Source organism: Suricata suricatta, chromosome 5, assembly GCF_006229205.1.
Source record: "Suricata suricatta isolate VVHF042 chromosome 5, meerkat_22Aug2017_6uvM2_HiC, whole genome shotgun sequence".
Lineage (NCBI taxonomy): Eukaryota > Metazoa > Chordata > Mammalia > Carnivora > Herpestidae > Suricata > Suricata suricatta.
Window position 1 is genome coordinate 14,013,088 of NC_043704.1, and position 18,970 is coordinate 14,032,057.

General features: G+C 50.0%; 1 protein-coding gene across 4 annotated transcripts in view; it reads right to left on the minus strand.

Annotated features, from left to right (window-relative positions):
- Positions 1-603: 603 nt before the first annotated feature.
- Positions 604-18,970, minus strand: part of EVA1C (eva-1 homolog C) — a 75,841-nt gene continuing 57,474 nt past the window's right edge. For 2 of the 4 annotated variants that reach the window (XM_029939060.1, XM_029939059.1), the window contains exons 5-8: positions 18,537-18,680; positions 11,670-11,750; positions 9,891-9,980; positions 604-1,190 (exon numbers count right to left, since the gene is read on the minus strand). In XM_029939060.1, the coding sequence (XP_029794920.1) occupies positions 814-1,190; positions 9,891-9,980; positions 11,670-11,750; positions 18,537-18,680 (692 nt within the window). In that variant the 3' untranslated portion in view covers positions 604-813. The remainder of the gene's footprint in view (positions 1,191-9,890; positions 9,981-11,669; positions 11,751-18,536; positions 18,681-18,970) is intronic. The other 2 variants (XM_029939062.1, XM_029939063.1) reach the window with 2 other exon arrangements.

Sequence of the window (18,970 nt, forward strand, 5' to 3'; positions counted from 1 at the left end):
CACCCATTGTGTATTAGCTATGTACCGCTACCTGTGAGCGACAATGGCAGAAGTAAGCAGTCATGGCATGACCCCCAATGCCTAAAATATTATCTTGCCCTTTAAGAAAAATTTTGCTGATCCCTGTTCTAAACCAATAATTTTAGTGATTAAAATCCACTACATAGTAGATGGGTTCAAGCTCGCTGCCCTGTATATTGATACAATTTTTTTTAATACAAGGGACCTCCTGTTAATTCATCTGTAAATGGGGATGATGGCACTACCTCATGAGGTTGTTGGGAGGAATTAATGACAATATATGAAAAGCAGCTACAACACAGCCTGGCATTATAAGCGCTCAATAAATGTGCATTCTATGTTAATGTATAAACATGACTTCAAGGGGCGCATGGGGGGCTCAGTCGGTTGAGCATCATGATTTCAGCTCAGGTCATGATCTCACGGTTCTCTCGTGAGTTCGAGCCCTGCCTCGGGCTCTGTGCCGACAGCTCAGAGCCTGGAGCCTGCTTTGGATTCTGTATCTCCCTCACTCTCTGCCCCTCCCCCACTCATACGCAAAAATAAATAAACATTAAAACAAATTAAAAAAAAGATTTTAAATAAATAAAGAAAACAAAGACTTCCCTCCTAATTTATTTTGAATGTGCCGTAAACAGTCTGAAATGTCCCTTTAATAGCTTCTGGCTTCACCGGTGTTGGATGACGTGATAAATTCTCCTTCATAGAAGGTACAAGTGAAATAGAACCGGAGGGGCATTTTGGATCCTTCCCTCTTCAGAAAGTGTGATCGCATGAAGATGCATCTCTCTTTTAGTAGAACTGGCTCATATTTCTTGGGAGTGAGGTGTCCAAACCACTGTTCATCCATATTTCCTGGATGATTTGCTCCCTGCGCTCAATCCTTTCAGCCAGCTCTGCAGCCTCTATGGAACTGTAGACAGGATAGGAAGTCCTACAAAACCCAGACAGTTCCCCTGGGAAATCAGAGCCTGAAGAGCCCTCCTCCTCCTCTTCATCTTCACTGTCTTCCTCGGCCTTGTCACTTCCTGGCACGAGGTGCTCCCTCACCAGCTGCAGCTCCCTGAAGTCCTTGGTGCAGGACACCCTGATGACCAGGGCGCACAGCGTGAGTGCCAGCCCGATGCAGACACTGGACACGAACAGCAGGGCTGCTCTCTCTGGGTGGGCTGTGGGCGGGGGGGGAGGACAAGTCAGGAGCTGGGAGGGGCCGTCAGTCTTCAGCAACCCAAAGTCCCACAGAAAGAGACATCTGCCCAAACCAGCAGCTAATGCAGAACGCTGATCCTAAGCAGCCTCTTTGAGACCATCCTCACCTAACTCATCCTACACTCTCATTGGTTTAAAAAAGAAAAGGTTTTGAGCCTCTATAGTTGATACACATATGTACATGAGAGGACAAGTAGCAGAGCAACTCAGAAGCTGGACCCACTGAGTGCAAACTCTGATCTGCGACTTACTAGCTGTGTGACCTTTGGCTGGTTACCTAACCCCTCTGTGCTTCCGTCTCCTCATCTGTAACATGGAGCTAACAGCACCTTCCTGCTATTGAGTTCATTCCTGTAACACTCTCAGAACATTCACTGACACACAGTAACCAAAAGTTAATTTGTATATAACATGTATATGTGTGAATGTAAGTACTACTAATCAGTGGATACCAGCAAAGCTTAATTTCTTTTAGATTAAAAAAATAAATAGGGGCACCTGGGCGGCTCAGTCCATGATCTCAGGTTTGGCTCAGGTCATGATCTCACAGTTCGTGGGTTCGGGCCCCACGTCGGGCTCTGTGCTGACAGCTAGCTCAGAGCCTGGAGCCTGCTTCAGATTCTGTGTGCGTGTGTCTGTCTCTCTCTCTGCCCCTCCCCCTCTCATGCTCTGTCTCTCTCTGTCTCCAAAATAACTAAAACATTAAAAACGTAAAAAAAAAAAAAAATGCAGGTGCGGACATACAGGTGTGGCTACTAAAACTTGATCTACAAAACTGGTCCAAGAAACACAGTCCACTGACCCCTGAAACAGCTCAAGCTCAGGACAATTGGCCTCTCTAGGCTTAGCCAGAACTGGAGTCCGGATCTTGGGCCCACTGGCGTTTGCTCAGTGCATTCAGTGACCCTTCTCTAGGCACAGGGTCCCCCCTCCCTGCCCCCCATTCACCACACGTAACCATTATGAATAATGAAGACCATGCTCATTGGTGCCTCTGTCCTTTCCCAGAGGTCCAGACTGGTTTCAAAACTCCCGGGTTGTTAAGTTTCACGTATCAGCAAGGGATCTAGCCACTGCGGACTGCCACTGATGGGAAGTGATCTAAGCAGGACGTGTCACCTTCTGGGAACTCGAAGCCCCTCCGTGGGGCTCCCTTCCCTTGGAGTTCAAGTCACTGGTGCAGGGACTGGACCCAGACATATTGTCCTTTGTTGCCATCACCCCTACTAGTAAAATCTGATCACTCTCTTTAAGACATGGAAGTCTTAACGCCGATCCATCCGGCTCAGGGAAGGACAGCGAGGTGTGTTTGTAAGTGCTATTAATAGTAAGGCATTTTTCCCAAGGGTCAAGGCATATTGAGGAGTTGGTCAAACAGAGCCATGCATCCTTTGCAAGAAGAGAAAAGGGTATTTTCATTTCTGGGAGTGGAGACAGAATGGGGACTGGGCTGACATCTGGGACCAAGTCTTAACAACACACAACACGATGGAAAGACCGAGGCTCTAAGGCAACGGAGCAGATGTTTCTTCCCCCTGCACATCACAGCCTCCGCTGGGGGTGGGCGCCTCACTCCTGACTTCTCTCCCCTCCTGTCCCTTTAAACGTCCCTTTCTTCTGCCTGCTGCCCACCCAATCCAGCCCCCCGGAACCTCCAGCCACTCTCCTCTCCACTCCCCCCATGCTCCGGGCGCCTTGGTGTCCTCTTTGGAGGCAGCCACGACCCATCTCCTTCTTCCCGTCGGCAAACACCGTGACCTCCCTTGGCACCCACGCCTGCAGCCTTCACCTCTGGGGCATCGCAAGGAGCACTGTGGATGGGACACGGGGTCCCACCTCTTCCTTTTCCAGCTACGCACAGTTCAGGACAGGCCCAGTTCCGGGGGAAAGAGCCCCATGACGGGGGAGCTGCTGGGAGAGCGTTATCACCCGTTTCCCCCCTCTCCTCCGAGAGTCCGTCACGGCAGCAGGGGCGTGGTGTGGTGGGCGAGCCTGGTCCTCACCCGCCCAGGAGAGAGGACGGTGGGAGATCTGCTCCGCCCCAGGCAGGCAGGTGAGCTCCGGGCTAGTTACCGTACCTTTTTCTCCCCCTCTACCTCCCTTTTCCCCCCCGCTTCCTTTCCTCCTGTCCTTCCTTTTTAAGGACCCCAGGTGGACAGAATTAATCATAATCCTTAGGCTCGGACACGTCCACTTTGCTGGTCAATACGTGGCCCTCCATTATGTTTATTCATTTCATTACTTTATCTTTTTAAGTTTATTTATTTTAAGAGAGAGAGAGAGCATGAGCAAGGGAGGAGTAGAGACAGAGAGAGAGAGAGAGAGAGAGAGAGAGAGAGAGAGAGGGAGGGAGAGAAACCCAAGCAGGCTCTGCACTGTCAGTACAGAGCCCGATGTGGGGCTCAAACTCACAAACCACGTGATCATGACCTGGGCAGAAATCAAGAGTCAAATGCCTAACCCACTGAGCTACCCAGGCATCCCTTAATTAATTACTTTTAATTCTGTAACCACACCTGTGCTGTGAAGAAGCCCCCTGCACGGGCTTCAGGGCCCAGACAGACCTGTGGGCCCCTGTCCCCCAGCTTCCCTCCAATCAGGTAACTGCCACCTGACTTCCACACCATTACTTCCCTGCTGTGTCTTTGTGTAGTTTACCGCATCTGATATATTCCTACAAAATGTATGAAAAGAGTATAATGATATGGATGGTGTTCGGGGAGTTTTTAACTTAATGTTATGTTGCCTTCTACTGTTCTGTGGTCTTGACCACACCGTGGCTTATCTACACCCTCACATGCTGGTGGGCGTCTCTGTGGCTGTCAGGTTCTTGTCACGTGGGCACTGTAGCCGGGAACAGTCCTGTAAATGTCCCCGATGTCCAAGTGCAAGTGTTCCTCTTGGGGACTGACCTGCGAGGATCTGGGTGAGCTCTATGGTATGTGAGTTTCAGGAATTACTGCCCGTGGCCTCCAGAGTGGCTCTGACTTGTGGAAGGTCCTGCAATTGCTCATCTTCTCCACCACCTGCCATGAACAGCTGTAAAAACTTTTCCTACACTTATGGGTATCAAGCTATATCTTACTCCAGTCTGGATGTGTGTTTCTTCTGATCTCAAACTATACCTCTTCAGGTGGTCACGCACCCCTTCTCAAAACGCTGGCTCACGTCAGGTACACACTTTTCTTTCTGTTGGGTTGTTTGTGCTTTTCCTCTGACATAAATTATATAGTTTCTATATATTCTTGAAAATAACCATTTGGCAGTATATATATATTGTGAATATCTTCTGGAGAGTGGCTTTATTTCACTTTCATTAAGGTGTCTTTTGATCTAGTGAATTTATCTGAAAACCAGGAATACCACGCCCTTCTCCATTTCTCTCTCTCCTCTCTTGGCCACTGTGGCCACTGCAGTGTTTTTAAAAACACATTCTGGGTCACGTCACCGCCTTACTTAATGCCCGTACACAGCTCCCCTCTTCTCGCTAAGCTAGAAATCAATCCCCGACTCTGGCCTGCGAAGCTTGCTAGGACCCTGCCCCACCCACCCTCTCCAAGTGTAATGCTGAAGACTCATTCATCCCTCAGTTTCTGTTTTCCCACCACACTGGCCTCTCTCCATGCCCCACAGGGGGCCAGATGGCTTCACATCTTGACGCTTTTGTACGGAATGTTCTTTTTCCTCCTTCATCTAGACCTCTCTGCGCCCCCCTCATCATGAGGTCTCATGGCATCTTGAATGTCACTATGTCACTGAGCGTGCTTCAACCTTTCTCACCCCACACAATCCAAGCCCCATGAGGACAGGGGCCATTCTTCACCGAATCCCCAGCACCCAGTGCAGAGCAGTGATTATGCAAACACCTGCCAAGTCCATGGGTGGGGGGTGCCCTGTTGATGGGGCTCCATTGTGTTAGCTGCCTTTCTTCCTCTCTCCCTCTGCTTTTGGGGGGTGGGGGTCTACTGCAAGGACTTCTCACCAGGCACTACGTGCCTCCTGCCCAGTGGTCGCTCTTTAGGCCACATCTACACCAAGTCTGCTGAGATCCAGTGATCAAAGATGGCGAACACAGCAAAGCCTCATTGGAGTAAGGCTTCCTCGTCATCTGCCCCGACTGGGTTGAGGTCACAGAGTCCCCGGGGTTAGTTAGACGGCACCCGGAGGTGAGCTGGCCCACCTCCTCCTGAGGCCGCCTTGTCACGTGTCCAAAGCCCCCGCATGGCTGAGACCCCGAGCTTGGACTGGGCTCTCTCTCCACAGCAGCACGTCCCCTCACCCTCCACTTTAGACTGAGGGCACATCCTCAGTTTTCCAGAATCAACTGGACCACTTGCAGCTTCTCTGACCCCGTTCCTATTATGTGTTCCAGAGAGATAAAGGCATCAGCCTCCTTGCCATGAAACAGAATCCTCACACCGTGTTACTGTTCTCAGGTCAGCCTCGGTTCCTCACAGGCTTAAGTGAATGACTTTAATTTCACCGGCTGTAGTAAGCCGGCAGGAATCTCACAATGGTGGCCTGTGGCCTTTAAGGTCCCTTGACCCTTAGATCTCTGGTCTGCAGCCAGTGCAAGCTCCAGCTCCAACTTATTGTGTCCAAATATGATGCCGAGAAGCCAGGGCCAAGATCCCGCCTCCTGGGGCCCTGCTACTGGCGGGTGAAAGCACGGGCCTCCTGCGCCCTTGGTCTGACAGCACTTACGGACGCGATAACCACTTTCTGTCACGGAACCAAAGATTAGAGACCGTGGGAATGCACTGGGAGCCACCCCTACGTGACAAGGTGGTGCTGATCTCCACCTCATTCTTCTATTTCAATGCGGGTCTGTCTGGTAGTCTAGAATTCCTTTCATTTCAAACCACGATGCCTCTGCATCTCAGGAGAAGCTCTGCTTTCTGACCCATAACCCCCCGCCTCCCTAGTTACCCCGGGTACCCCCAGGGCCCGGCCTGACCACAGTGTGCTCTGCCGGAGGGCTGGAGGCGAAGGAGAGGCAAGTGACAGAAATACTAGGACACATGGGGCATGCATGCAGGCATAGGTGGGGGAAACACGCCAAGGTAACATCAGGAAACACTTAGGTAGGTGGAGTGGGCAGGGCTTCTGGGTGGCTCAGTGGATTAAACGTCTGACTTTGACTCGGGTCATGATCAAGCCCCACATCAGGCTCTTGGCTGTCATGCAAAGCCTGCTTCAGATCCTCTGTCTCCCTCTGTCTGCCTCTCCCCCAGTTACATACATGCATGCACCCACAGCCTCTCTTTCCTTCTCTCTTTCTCAAAAATAAAATAAACATTAAGAAAATAAGTGGAGGGGTGCCTGGGTGGCTCAGTTGGTTGGACAACTGACTTCGGCTCAGGTCATGATCTTGCGGTTCATGGGTTCGAGCCCCATCTCAAGCTCTGTGCTGACAGCCTGGAGCCTGCTTCAGATTCTGTCTTTTCTCTCTGATCCTCCCCTGCTCACGCTGTCTGTCTCTCAAAAATAAAACATTTTAAAAAATTAAAAAAAAATAAGTGGAGCAGGAGAGTCAGGTTCTGAGCAAGACCGTCCCCATTAGAATCCTTGGGTACAGTCAGCCGGGGTCCAATGACTGACCAGCAAATAAATCATTTTCCAGAAACCTTCAACACACACACACACGCACACACACACACGCACACACACACGCACACACACCTTTCCATTTCTCTCATTTCAGAATTTTCTCTGGGCTTCTTCAAACTGATGATCCGGATTCTACAAAGAATTAGGTCTGCATGGTTAAGATGAAGCTATGTTCAAACACACCTAAAATGATGCCTTACTGTTGGGGACAACTTCACAGGTCACTTCAATGGCCCAAAAAAGAAACTGCTCCTCAGGGACCCCTGGACATTGTCACGTCCGTTCCGCCGGCCCCCGTGGTCTAACATCCCAGGGCGTGCCCCTCAGTTTTGGTTTCCAGTTGACCTGCCCACTCTGTGTGTGTGATGGCACCAATGTGTCAAAGCCACGTGCAGCCTGGCCCGGGGAAATGTCCTTTTGGGTTCACCCAATCTATAGAGCACGAGGCTGATTGTTCCAGAAGCTGACCTGGCTCAATGTCAGCCCAGCTGTTCCTGCTGGTGGCTCCTCCCTCAGACAGCCCTCCTCCCCATGGCTTTTGGGGACGGAGGTGCGTAAGCAGCCCTCAGTAAAACCAAATAACAGGTCATGAGGTCCTTAGGTTTCTTCAAAATGGACCACCTATAACTAGCAAATACATGGTGATAAGAAGGTGCAGGACAGCTCACGAGGCCAGACGAAGACTCATCATCTGCTCATTTGTTAACCACTTACTGAGCATGCAGCCTGTGCCCACCTGTCCTGGTCCCTGGGGCATGACAACAACCAAGAGAGCAAACACCTGTCCTCAACACAGGCAATGTCTAGCAGAGACATGGGTGCGAATGAGCAAATCTCTCGTTTGATTTCTGGGAGTCATGGGTGTGTAAAAGGATTCCCGGAGGGAAGGAAGTCTTTCAGATAACATCCATCCCTCCAACTTCTGAAGGGCACACTTCTGGCTCGGAGACACCAGAGCACAGGTTTTGTAACTGCGGGGTCTGAATCGTGGCCTTAGTGATGTCCCCATTGCGGCCTCGAGCAAATGGCTCAGCTCTTCTGACCCTTAGCTTCCCTGCATGCAGAATGGGGGGGTCAGAGTCCTCCCTCTTAGGGTCTTTGCTAGGGACTAAATTGTGCCCCCCTGCAATTCATGTGTCGAAGGGTTAACCCCTGTAGACAGGATCTATAAGGAGGTAATTAAGGGTAAATGAGGTCATTAAGGGTGGGGCCCAAATCCAACAGGATCAGTGTCCTTATAAGAAGAGATGCCAGAAAGCATTCTCTCTGTCTCTCTCTTTCCCCCTTCCTCTCTCTCTCTCTCTTCCTCTTCATTCTCTCTCATTCTCTCTCTCTTTCTCCTTCTCTCCTCTTTCCCTTCCTCCTCTTCCTTCTCTCTCTTTCTCCTCTCTCCTCACTCTCTCTTCCTTCCTCCTCCTCCTTCTCTCTGTCTCTCTCTGTCTCTCTCCCGCTCTCATGTGAGAACACAATGAGAGGGCACCATCTACAAACCAGGACGGGAACTCTCACTAGGAACGGACCCTGCGGGCACCTTGATCTTGGACTTGCAGCACCCAAAACTGTGAGAAAACGAATTTCTGCTGTTAACACTGCCAGCCTACAGGGACTGTCATGGCGGCCGCTCTGACCAATACTGTTGTCGGGAGACACTGACGAGGCCCAGCACAGCCACAGCTCAGCGAGCGGAGTCACCATTGCTCCTGGCTAATCGTTATTCCCTGGAGGACTTTTTATGATGCCTTTCCTCCAGCGGCTCTTCAGGGACTCTGAAAATGTGGGGATATTTTAACAACAACAAAAAAATCCTTCTATCTCTTAACTTTGACAAGGGTGACACAGAGCTCTTGGGCCTCACCTGCCAGGGGACCAGGATGTTCATGGGCTCAGGGTAGGAGCCCTGTCAGAAAGAGCAGTGGGGCTGGAGATGAAGAGCCTGGCAGAGAGCTGGCGTGGGGGGATCCAGAAGAACACGGAACACTCACAGTAGTTCTTTCTAAGCTTCGAGAGTAGGGGCGGGCTCTATGCCTTAGTGTGCTCCTTTGTTTGCCACATCAAACGTACTCTGTTTCTATACATAAGGGGAGCGAAGGCCTCATAAATGTTATCAGGAACAGCAAGAAATGGAAGCCAGAGAGTGGTCTGAAGAGAGAAGATTCTGAGAGGAAACCAACGACCACTCAGCACACACTCAGGAGGAGTATGGACTTGGGAAGACGATGGAACAGTAGAGGTCCCAAGGCCAGCCTTTCTGTCTTTGAGTGGAGCTCTTTCCCTATGCTTTTCTTTTCCTCTGAGGTTGGCTGACCCCCCAAAGAGCCTCAGCCCCAGCAGGCCTGGATCAGTAACGCTGTAATGCACCATATTAACACGAATTGTGCAGAAGGTCTCAGGGGTTTCGGCCTCCTCTGACAGAGTCAGGTAGACATTGCCGAAACCTGCGGAGCTGACATGACAAAGTACGGTCTACCCTAAGGTGAGCAGACAGGGTGGCGAGGAAAGAAGCACACACACTGTCCCCTCTCCGATGCCGATGTGCAGTTTTGGCTCTGCTGGGCAGGAAGGGCTGAGTCTGATTGATCCTTGAGGGGAAGATTATCAAGAACCTTGGCAACTGTGGGAAGTAACACTGACTCAGGAGGAGACTCTGCCTCCACAGGGCAGGGCCTGTTCTGTGTACTAAGGGATCTTTCAACTCAATTTTCTGCCAGCCAAGGGTGGGATTTAATAAATCCTGCACCCAACCCAGTTTTTAGAGCTGGGAAACGTACTCTGAGTTCCTACTTCTCTAAGAGGAAACTATTCTTGAAGCCCACATCCTAAGCAGCGTGACTCCATCTCTTTGCCTCCTCCCCACGCAGCTCTCTGGTGGGCCTTAACCCAGCTGGAGCCGCCCCTTAACTTAGGCCCCTGTGTTTCCAGATCTTAGAAGACGGCAGGTGTGGAGTTCAACGTCAAGTCATTTTTCGTTAGCTGAGTGTTGTCACTAAACATCGCGGCTGGTGGGAAGACTTCAGTAAAGCGTTCTAGGAGGCTTTGATGCATTGACCTACCTCGAATGTAAGCAAATGCAGCCAGAGAGTTGCTAACAATAACTCCATCTTTTCTCAGAACCCTTGGTTCGCTTGGGTCAAAGTTTATACCTGTTTCATAACAACAAACAAACAAACAAAAAATGCAAGAGCAAGAACGATTAATCATGGCCATTCACAGGATGCCTTTTGTTCCCACCCCAGGACTGCCTTAATAAATAAAAAGTCATAGGGATCCAATAAATGGGTCTCTGACTGAATTACAGAAGACTATAAGCCAGCAAGACCACTGAGTAAAGAGTCTCTTAAAATATTGAGTGATAAGAGGGATTTAGAAATCCTAAAATGTGTTGGTTCTAACTTCAGAAGCCACCCATACACCCTCTGCAGAAGGGAACATGTGAATTTTCCTGTCCTAAAGACAATGGCATTCATCAGGCCTCTGGGAAGCTTAAAGATGGCATACCAAACCAGAGCTGCCGTCTGTGCTGTTGACCACAGATAAGAAGGGAGGGAGGTGGTGGAGGGAGATTGTGTGGGGCCACATTTTTGGAAATGACAGCAAAATGCAGGGCAGGTCTGGGTTCCAATGCCTGGTCACACTGCTGTGATAGAGCTTAGTGAGCTCTCAATGGGCAGCTCTGGGGACCCCTGGGATGTCAGACAGAGCAGAAGCCTCCAAGGAAGGTGGCACAGAGCTCTCGGGCCTCCACTGTGGGGGGAGCGGATATTCATGGGCTCAGGGTAGGAGCCTTGTTAGAAAGAGCAGTGGGGCTGGAGATGCAGAGCCTGGTGGAGAGCTGGCGGGGGCGGGGTGAGGGGCACTGGAAGAACAGAACGTTAACAATAGTTCTCTCTAAGCACTGAGAGTAGGGGCGAGTTCTGTGATCTGGTGCTTTCCCGTTTTCCATGTCAAGTATACTTCACTTGTATATGTGGGGGCAGAAGCCCTCATAAATGTAACGAAAGTAATATAAAACTTTCAACACACAAGGTACAGCAGCTTCGATGCTCCACACAAAACTTTGTAATTCCCATCAGGAGCCACAAAGAACTGAATTCCATTCTAGATCGGGTAAGAAAACTTTGTCTCAATAATAAATTAACTATAAAAAAATTTTTTTAAAGGGGCACCTGGGTGGCTCAGTTGGTTAAGTGGCTGACTTTGGCTCAGGTCATGATCTCACAGTTCGTGGGTTTGAGCCCCGCATCAGGCTCTGTGCTGACAGCTCAGAGCACGGAGCCTGCTTCTGATTCTGTATCTCCCCCTCTCTCTGCCCCTCTCCTGGTTGTGTTTTGTGTCTCTCGGTCTCAAAAATAAATAAACTATAAAAAAAATTCAAAAAAGAAAAGAAAAGAAAACTAAAATGCTCACCTCCTCCTTCCTATTTACAAAAGCCCAGTGAAAACCAGAGGGAGGAGGGGGCTTCTGGAAGGAGATTCTGGGGGCCCTCAGCTCCAGCCTAGGTCTGGCCCACCCACATTCCTGATGGGCTCTGTCCAGCCGGCCCATCATCCAGGAACCCCAAATTTGTTTCCAAGCAGATCTCTTTTTCTAGGTGATACTTTAAGAAATAAGAAGGGATTTGAAAGAAGATTTATCCCACTTATAATCTGAAAGACAAAACAAAATGCTGGCCACCATTTGCGACCGAGTGCCACAGCACTGCCATTCTCCAAGCCGGTACCTCCGGTGACTCTCTGACGCCCCCTTTCCAACCAACGTCACCCGACTGCGGTCACGTGGGGCCGTTTACCTTCACGTAAAGAAAAATGCTGGTAGTAAGCCAGAAAAATTACCATATTCACCATCTTTCTGCTTCAAGGAAGGTTTCAGATTAGCTACGGCTGGATCGATCGCTGTGAGTATGTTCTTGGGAACTAAAAACAACAAAAAAATATTTCAAATACTTTGTACCTTTAATATATTTTTTAGCTGCAATGTGAATAAGACTTTTAAAAAGTCAATTTTCAGGGACGCTTGGGTGGCTCAGTTGGTTGAGCGTCCGACTTCGGCTCAGGTATGATCTCATGGTTCGTGGGTTCCAGCCCCGCGTAGGGCTCTGTGCTGACAGCTCGGACCTGGAACCTGCTTCGGATTCTGTGTCTCCCTCTCTCTCTGCCTCGCTTTGTCTCTGCCCATGCTCTGCCTCTCTCTGTCTCTCAAAAATAAATAAACATTAAAACGTCTTTTATTTAAATCAATTTTCAAGTCGATACATAAATTACTGGCTCTGGTTGTCAGATATACACATACACATAGACCAATGGTACCTTCATGACCATCAAATGTCCCACAAAGGTAGTTTTGGAGAACAAGTAAAGAAGATATGGTTTATCTACCCAACAGGGTAATAGTTAGCAATAATAATGAATGAAGTACTAGCACATGTGACAACATGGATGAGCGTCAAGCTCAGGGAGAGGAGCCGGACACCTCAGACCATACATCGTATGATTCCATTAACAGGAAATCGCCAGGACACATCAGTGGATAGAGACAGAAAGTAAGTTAGTGCTTACCAAGAAGCAGGCGGACTGACTGCACACGGGTATCAGAAAACATCAGGGATCATGGATATAAGTTTATTTATTTGTTTTGAGAGAGAGAGAGAGAGAGAGACAGCATGTGCACAGGAGGGTCAGGAGTCGGGGGTGGGGGGAGAGAGAGAGAGAGAGAGAGAGAGAGAGAGAGAGAGAGAGAGAATCCCAAGCAGGCTCTGCACTGTCACTGCAAAGCCCCACGCCGGACTCGAGCCCACAAACCACGAGATCATGACCTGAGCCAAAATCGAGTTGGATGCTTAACTGACTGAGTCACCCAGGGGCCCCTACAGATACATTTTAAAATTGTTGTGTGGCTCAGTCGGTTGAGTATCAGACTTCAGCTCAGGTCATGATCTCATGGTTTGTGAATTCGAGCCCTGCATCAGACTCTGTGCTGACAGCTCAGAGCCTGGAACCTGTCTTTGGATTCTGTGTCTCCCTCTCTCTCTGCCCCTCCCCTGCTCGCTTGTGCTCTCTCTCTCAAAGATAAATAAAACATTAAAAAATTTTTTTAAATTATAGCTGGGTGTTGGCTATGCAGCTCTGTGAATTTCCTAGAATGCACTGAATTATTTTTACTTAAAATGGGTGAATCTGAAGGTATGTAAATCATACCTCAATAACGCTGTTAACTCTAAACATGAACCTCTCAGAGAGTTAGTGAAACAAAATGACTGTAATCAGCTGGGGATCCACCACAGTCCTCTCCTGGCCCCTCCTCTGCTTTTCATCCACAGCTCTGGGTCCTGGCTTCTTTAATAAGCCTGGAAGAGAATTCTAAGACCGCGTGCTAGAAGGATCCTCTAAGTACTATTAAGGACAAGAGAAAAATGAGAGGAGGCAGCCAAACAGACTGTTTTGGAAGGTGATTAAACATTCTGCAGAACTGACCCTAAGAATAAACCATCGGATCTCAAGATGCCGTGGGGCAAAGCGGATGGGGCCGTAGCGTGAGCGACAGCAGAGGGCAAAGCAAGAATTCTGCAGGCAAAGTGCCTGCAGCTGGCTAGGAGAAAGGAGAGGAAACCAAATATTTTTCCTGCAGAAAATTGCTTATTTTTGTTTGTTCGTTAGCCCAGCTGGTATCTGGGAGAAGTGGCAACAGGAAACAGGAGTGAGCCAACATAAACCGCCCAAGTTCGACTGCACTGATTTTTTTAAAAAAAAGAGCTGGGAAGAGTTTCAGCAGCAAGAAAACATCATTTCCTTTCTCAAAGCGCTTTAACTAAATTCTTTTAGCGATGTCCCAGGATCAACAACCAGAGAACACCCCTAAACTGTGCATTTTCCATGTGCAGGAGACCTTGGTGCCTTCGTGCCCATCGGCAGTGACAGTCACATCCAGGGCTCTCAGACGATGATGACAGGAGGTGACAGAAGCTGTCCGGGGGTCCCCCAGGAATGCCCCTCGGCTGGCCATGCTGATCCTGGGACCAGGACAGCGTCCCCGAGAGCCGAACTGCATTGCCACCAAATGCTTTCTGATGACATAGCACCTTGGTCATTTCGCAGCCTGCAGGGACGCCTCTGATTCCCTGGCAGGATGAAGTCCTCCCCGCCAGGAGTGACACTTCTTTCACATCTGTCTCTCCCCTTGTTCCCAAGATACAGCCTGAGCAGGGCTGGGCTCACCGCAAACAGAGGGTTTACAGTTGGAGAAAGATGCACTGCTCAGAGAGGAAGGACAGTGCGGATAACCCGGCCCTCAAGACCTTGAATTGTTCTGTGTGATGCAGGCTCATGTCGGGAAACGGACACGTTACTACATGGCAATGGCCCTGCCCGTGGGACAATCTTTAGGAACCTGACAATAAAGCAGGAGCTGGGAGGTGATTTACCACCACCCCTCACACCTGCCTCTCTCCATTTCAGATACTTTTGTAAGAACACCAGCAAACTATTCGTGGAGTTCCTAATATGCGCTGGACCCTGGGCTCAGTGCTTTAAACGGTGCGTCTTATGCCATCTTCATGGCCTGGAGATGCGCATCATCCCCTTTCTCATGGGAAAACTGAGGCTCCGAGGGAAGCGGAAGTGCCTCACTCCGGGTCAGGTGCACACATGCCCTCCATCTGTCCGTGATGATGCCGCGCTGTCCGTGGCATGCTTAGCCTTTGGGAGCCCCAAAAAGGATTATAAAGCTGGCAAGGTGATTCCCACTTGCACTGTCCCTGTGAGTCTGTCTAGGTGGGGCCAGTGAAGATGATTCGCTAAATTTGGGCAGGGCCCCCACCTCAATTTTTCCCCCGCTGAATAAATCTTCTGTGGCAAGCTTGAGTTGGTGTAGACCTTAAGAAAGAAGTCTCCCCAAGTTGAACTTAGGGACCTAAAGGATTCTTCACGTTGGAGAGAAAAAATGATATCTGTTTCACTTCTCCTTCTTAGGAGGAGCCCAGACTGCACGAGCACCTACAAATCCTCACACTGCATCCCTCCTGTTCCCCAATCCTGGTAAACCCCCTTCTCTGCTGCCCCTAAATCCTGGCACTCATTCCTCTTACCCCCAAATTCTGGCACCGGTACCCTCCTGTCTCCCAATCCTGGCGCCTACCCACCCGCCCCATCTCCCGGGAAGAGCCGCACAGACCCCAGGCTGAGGTCCCCAGGTCTCCTGTGCCTCTTGGGAACTATCAGGCTGGGGTCGCCGGCTGTGGCTCTCTGTCTTGGCAACCCTCGAGCTCTAGTGGCTGTGGATACAGAGAGGAATGACTTCTGCAGACGCGAGGGGGAGAGCGGGCTGCGTTTTCCAGGTCTGGCTTGTCCTGTGAGGAGGGAGGTCTGCCATCCGGCATGTCCAGAAAGTGTGGCTGAGGGTTCCACTCGGAGGGAACGCAGAGAGGGGACCTTGCTGAGCGCTAAAGCAGAAGGCCGGAGTCCTCACTGCGCTCTGTGCTGAGTGCTCCCACAGGGGCCAGACGTGCTGCCTACAGTCAGAACAGCAAAAGGCCCACAGCCTAGTCCACAAGGTCCCCCAAGGTCCAGAAAGATGCTGAGATTCTCTGCCTGGCCTCAGCACTACGCGGGAGACAGAGCCAGGAGAAAACGAAGCTCTATAAGATAGGGCGAGGGTTCTTTTCAAAATGCAAGTTGATGGTGTCCTGAAGCCGAGCTATGCTCCCCTTCCCCAGGTCCCACAGTCCGGTCCTGCCCTGGGGCTCACCTCCCAGCCTTTGCCTGCGCTGTTCTGGCACCCTGGGAGCTCTCCTCCCAATTTCAGTTTGCCTCAGATGCCACCTCCTCTGAGAAGCCCTCCTGGTCCCCACCACCCCAGCTCCTGAAGCAGAGACAATACTGCTCGCCGAAATTTCCTTAGCCCCCAACCAAGAAGTGCAACTGCGGTCACTGTGGGTGAGGCACCCCTGCCCCACGGCTTGAGTCATATTGGAGGTGACTGGCATGTGTTTCTACAGAAATGAGGGCCCTCAGCTTGACAATCAGTACTCGTCCCTAATGCACCCCCATGGGGTGGGGTGCCCTGTCCCTTGTGTGGGGACAAGATTGCTGGGTAGAATCCAGCGAGGCACCAAATCTGGACTGCATGCTGCGGTTAGAAGCAGGTATTGGAACCAACCTCTACTGGGGTGTATCTTCTCTGAGCCTCTTGTGTAAGAGCATTTTTTTTTAATGTTTAAACATTAAAGCACAAGTAGGGGAGGGGCAGAGAGAGACGGAGACACAGCATCCTAAGCAGGCTCCAGGCTCTGAGCTAGCTGTCAGCACAGAGCCCGACACGGGGCTCAAACTCACAAACTGAGAGATCATGAGCTGAGCAGAAGTTGGACGCTTCACCGACTGAGCCCCCAGGTGTCCTAGGAGCATCCTGACTTGGGTGGGGTTTGGTTGGTCCCTCTCTCCAGGCAGCCATGTTTATGATCGTGTCACGTGGTCTCTGGCCAGGGGTGATCAAAGGTCGGAGGCTACCTGACCCCAGTCAATTACATTTCCTGTAGAAATCTTGGGGAGCGCCTGGGTGGCTCAGTCAGTTAAGTGTCCAACTCTTGGTTTCAGCTCAGGTCACGACCTCACGGTTCGTGAGATTGAGCCCCACATTCGGCTTTGTGCTGATGGCGTGGAGCCTGCTTGAGACACTCTCTCTCCCTCTCTCTCTCTGTCTCCCCTCTGCCTCGCTCTCCCTCAAAGTAAATATTAAACACACTTAAAAAAAAAAGAAATTTGGAATTAAGAGTGCCAGACTGTAAGTCTCCATATTGTTAGAAATGGGACGTAAAAATGATTCAGGCTGTGGGGGTGGCCATATGCCATCCAGCGCAGCTCACAGGGAGGCTGTGTGCAGGGGAGAGAGAGGGAGAGAGAGAGAGAGAAGGAAGCAGAAGTGCCCTGAGAAGCAGAGAAAGGAGATGCCAGAGATGTTAGCCATGACCTTGGAGCTTCAGCCCCTCCCTGAGGCCCTGTGGCCTTCCAGCCACAGGATCCCTCCCTGCCTCAACCCTCTATTTGGCTTCAGCCAGCTCACACTGGTTCCTTTACTCACATCCGAAGAGTCCTAACTAAGACAGATTCAATTAGAAATTAATTATTGACGGTCCTCCATCTTCTCATCAATTTCCACATCAGTTGGGAGACCATATTTTTTTAAATGTAAAATCTTTCATTCCCATTTGGTGAAAAAATACTTGCAAAGTATTTTTTTTTTTTTTTAATGATTCTGGTTGCACAGATAAGAGGCATCTGGCCGGGGGTGGGGAGGAGGATATTTTTAAATCCTAGACACTTAGAAGGTGATTAGAAGGTATCTCAGAAAGTGTCTGCTTGGTGGGGGGGATGGGCAGTATTTGCCTCACAGTGAGGCAACCCTCCATCTGGAATAAGTCCTGGGGACCACACTGGTGGACAAGGGGCATGTCCCAGGGGGATGGGAAGGTCACGGTCAACATCCCGTTACCTCCACAGCCCCACGTTTTTAGAGCCCCGTCTTGGGTCCGCCCCTGCCCTCAGGTGGACTCCTTCAAGTGTCTCTGGAACTTCCACCCTCATCCAGAGGTTGACCCTGCCTTCCCTTCTCCCTGAAACCCCCTCCTGTCTGCAGCTGGGACCCTCCTACCCACCACGTGACCACTTGCTTGGAAAAACGTCAGAAAATCTAGCAGAAGAAGGGGTTTCCATGAGTCCAGGTAGTGGGTTCTTCAGATGCAGTGTTCTTTCCTCTCCTTTGACTCTTATGAGTCATTTAGAAACGGAGAGTCCACATGTCAGGATTACAAACCCAAACTGCACCGGACCCTGAGAGAGCAGTGCCGATTCACTCTGAGGGAGCTTTATGCCATTGGGATCTGATGATCCAGGCATTTCATCTTCTTATTTGAAGACACTGGGAAACCAAGACATGCTGCCTTGTAACATTTTCAATTGCTTTAGGGTGAGCATTTGATCTGCTGACTCACCGCGGTGGGTATGCTGATACACGGCTGCTGGCAGCATAGAGAGTTAGTCAGAGCCTAAAACCCAGACGGGAAGGTTAACCAGGAGCCAAACAATACTTCTGGGAGTTTGCATGACAGATCCGTCCATTTCAGAGGCTCCTAGGCACCCAGATGAAAATCACTCTTCTAACGGCATCAGTTTTACCCCATTCCCTTGGTCTTTTCCTACTCTCCTCATTTGCTGCCAATCTGATTGCTGAAAGGGCTTTGAAAATTGCTTGTTTAATGTTTATTTATTTTTGAGAGAGAGAGAGAGAGAGAGAGAGAGAGAAAATATGAGCGGGGAAGGGACAGAGAGAGAGGGAGACACAGAATCCGAAGCAGGCTCCAGGCTCTGAGCTGTCAGCACGGATCCCGATGTGGGGCTCAAACCCACGAACCACAAGATCATGACCTGAGCCAAAGTCGGATGCTTACCCCCCTGAGCCATGCAGGAGCACCCTGAAAGCGCTTTTAAAACAAATTTTGATCAAGGAATTTGTACGGCCTTTCTAACGTGAACAGCATATACAAGAATAAAGGATAGAGAAAGAGACTCTTGAATATTTGGGACAACGACACATTTTCAGGAGTAGCACCATTTGGCCTGTTGCTGGCAAATGCCTTTTGTTCACACCATCACTGCCTCCCAAAGAGGAAGGGTCTTCCTTGGAGAAGTCTGTTGAGGCTGTGTTCTTACCACAGGCATAGGTGACAGAGAGGTATTTTCGCACTCCTGGCAGACACGGGCTCCCGAAATGGTGGTTGTTGACAATGACTTTGCACCTCTGCTTTCCATAGCACCTTCTGGATAACACTTGCAAAGCTGAGTAAGACAGGCAATCTGAAAGGCAGAACCAGCAAGAATGTTACGGGACATTCCAGATCCGGCCGCCACATGGCTTATGTTATTTTTCTGTAAGGAAATACACTGAGCTGACTTTCACATCTCACGGAGATAGTTTCTCTGATTATTTTCTGACTCATAAAAGCACCCAAGACGCTTTCCCATGGAAATCGCACGGGCTAAGCACCATAGAAGCAGAGCCTATTGACATGTGCTAAAAGGGTCCTGAGCTTACGGTAACGCTCTGCTGTCCCTGAAATTTGTACATATTTTTGAACAAGGGGTTG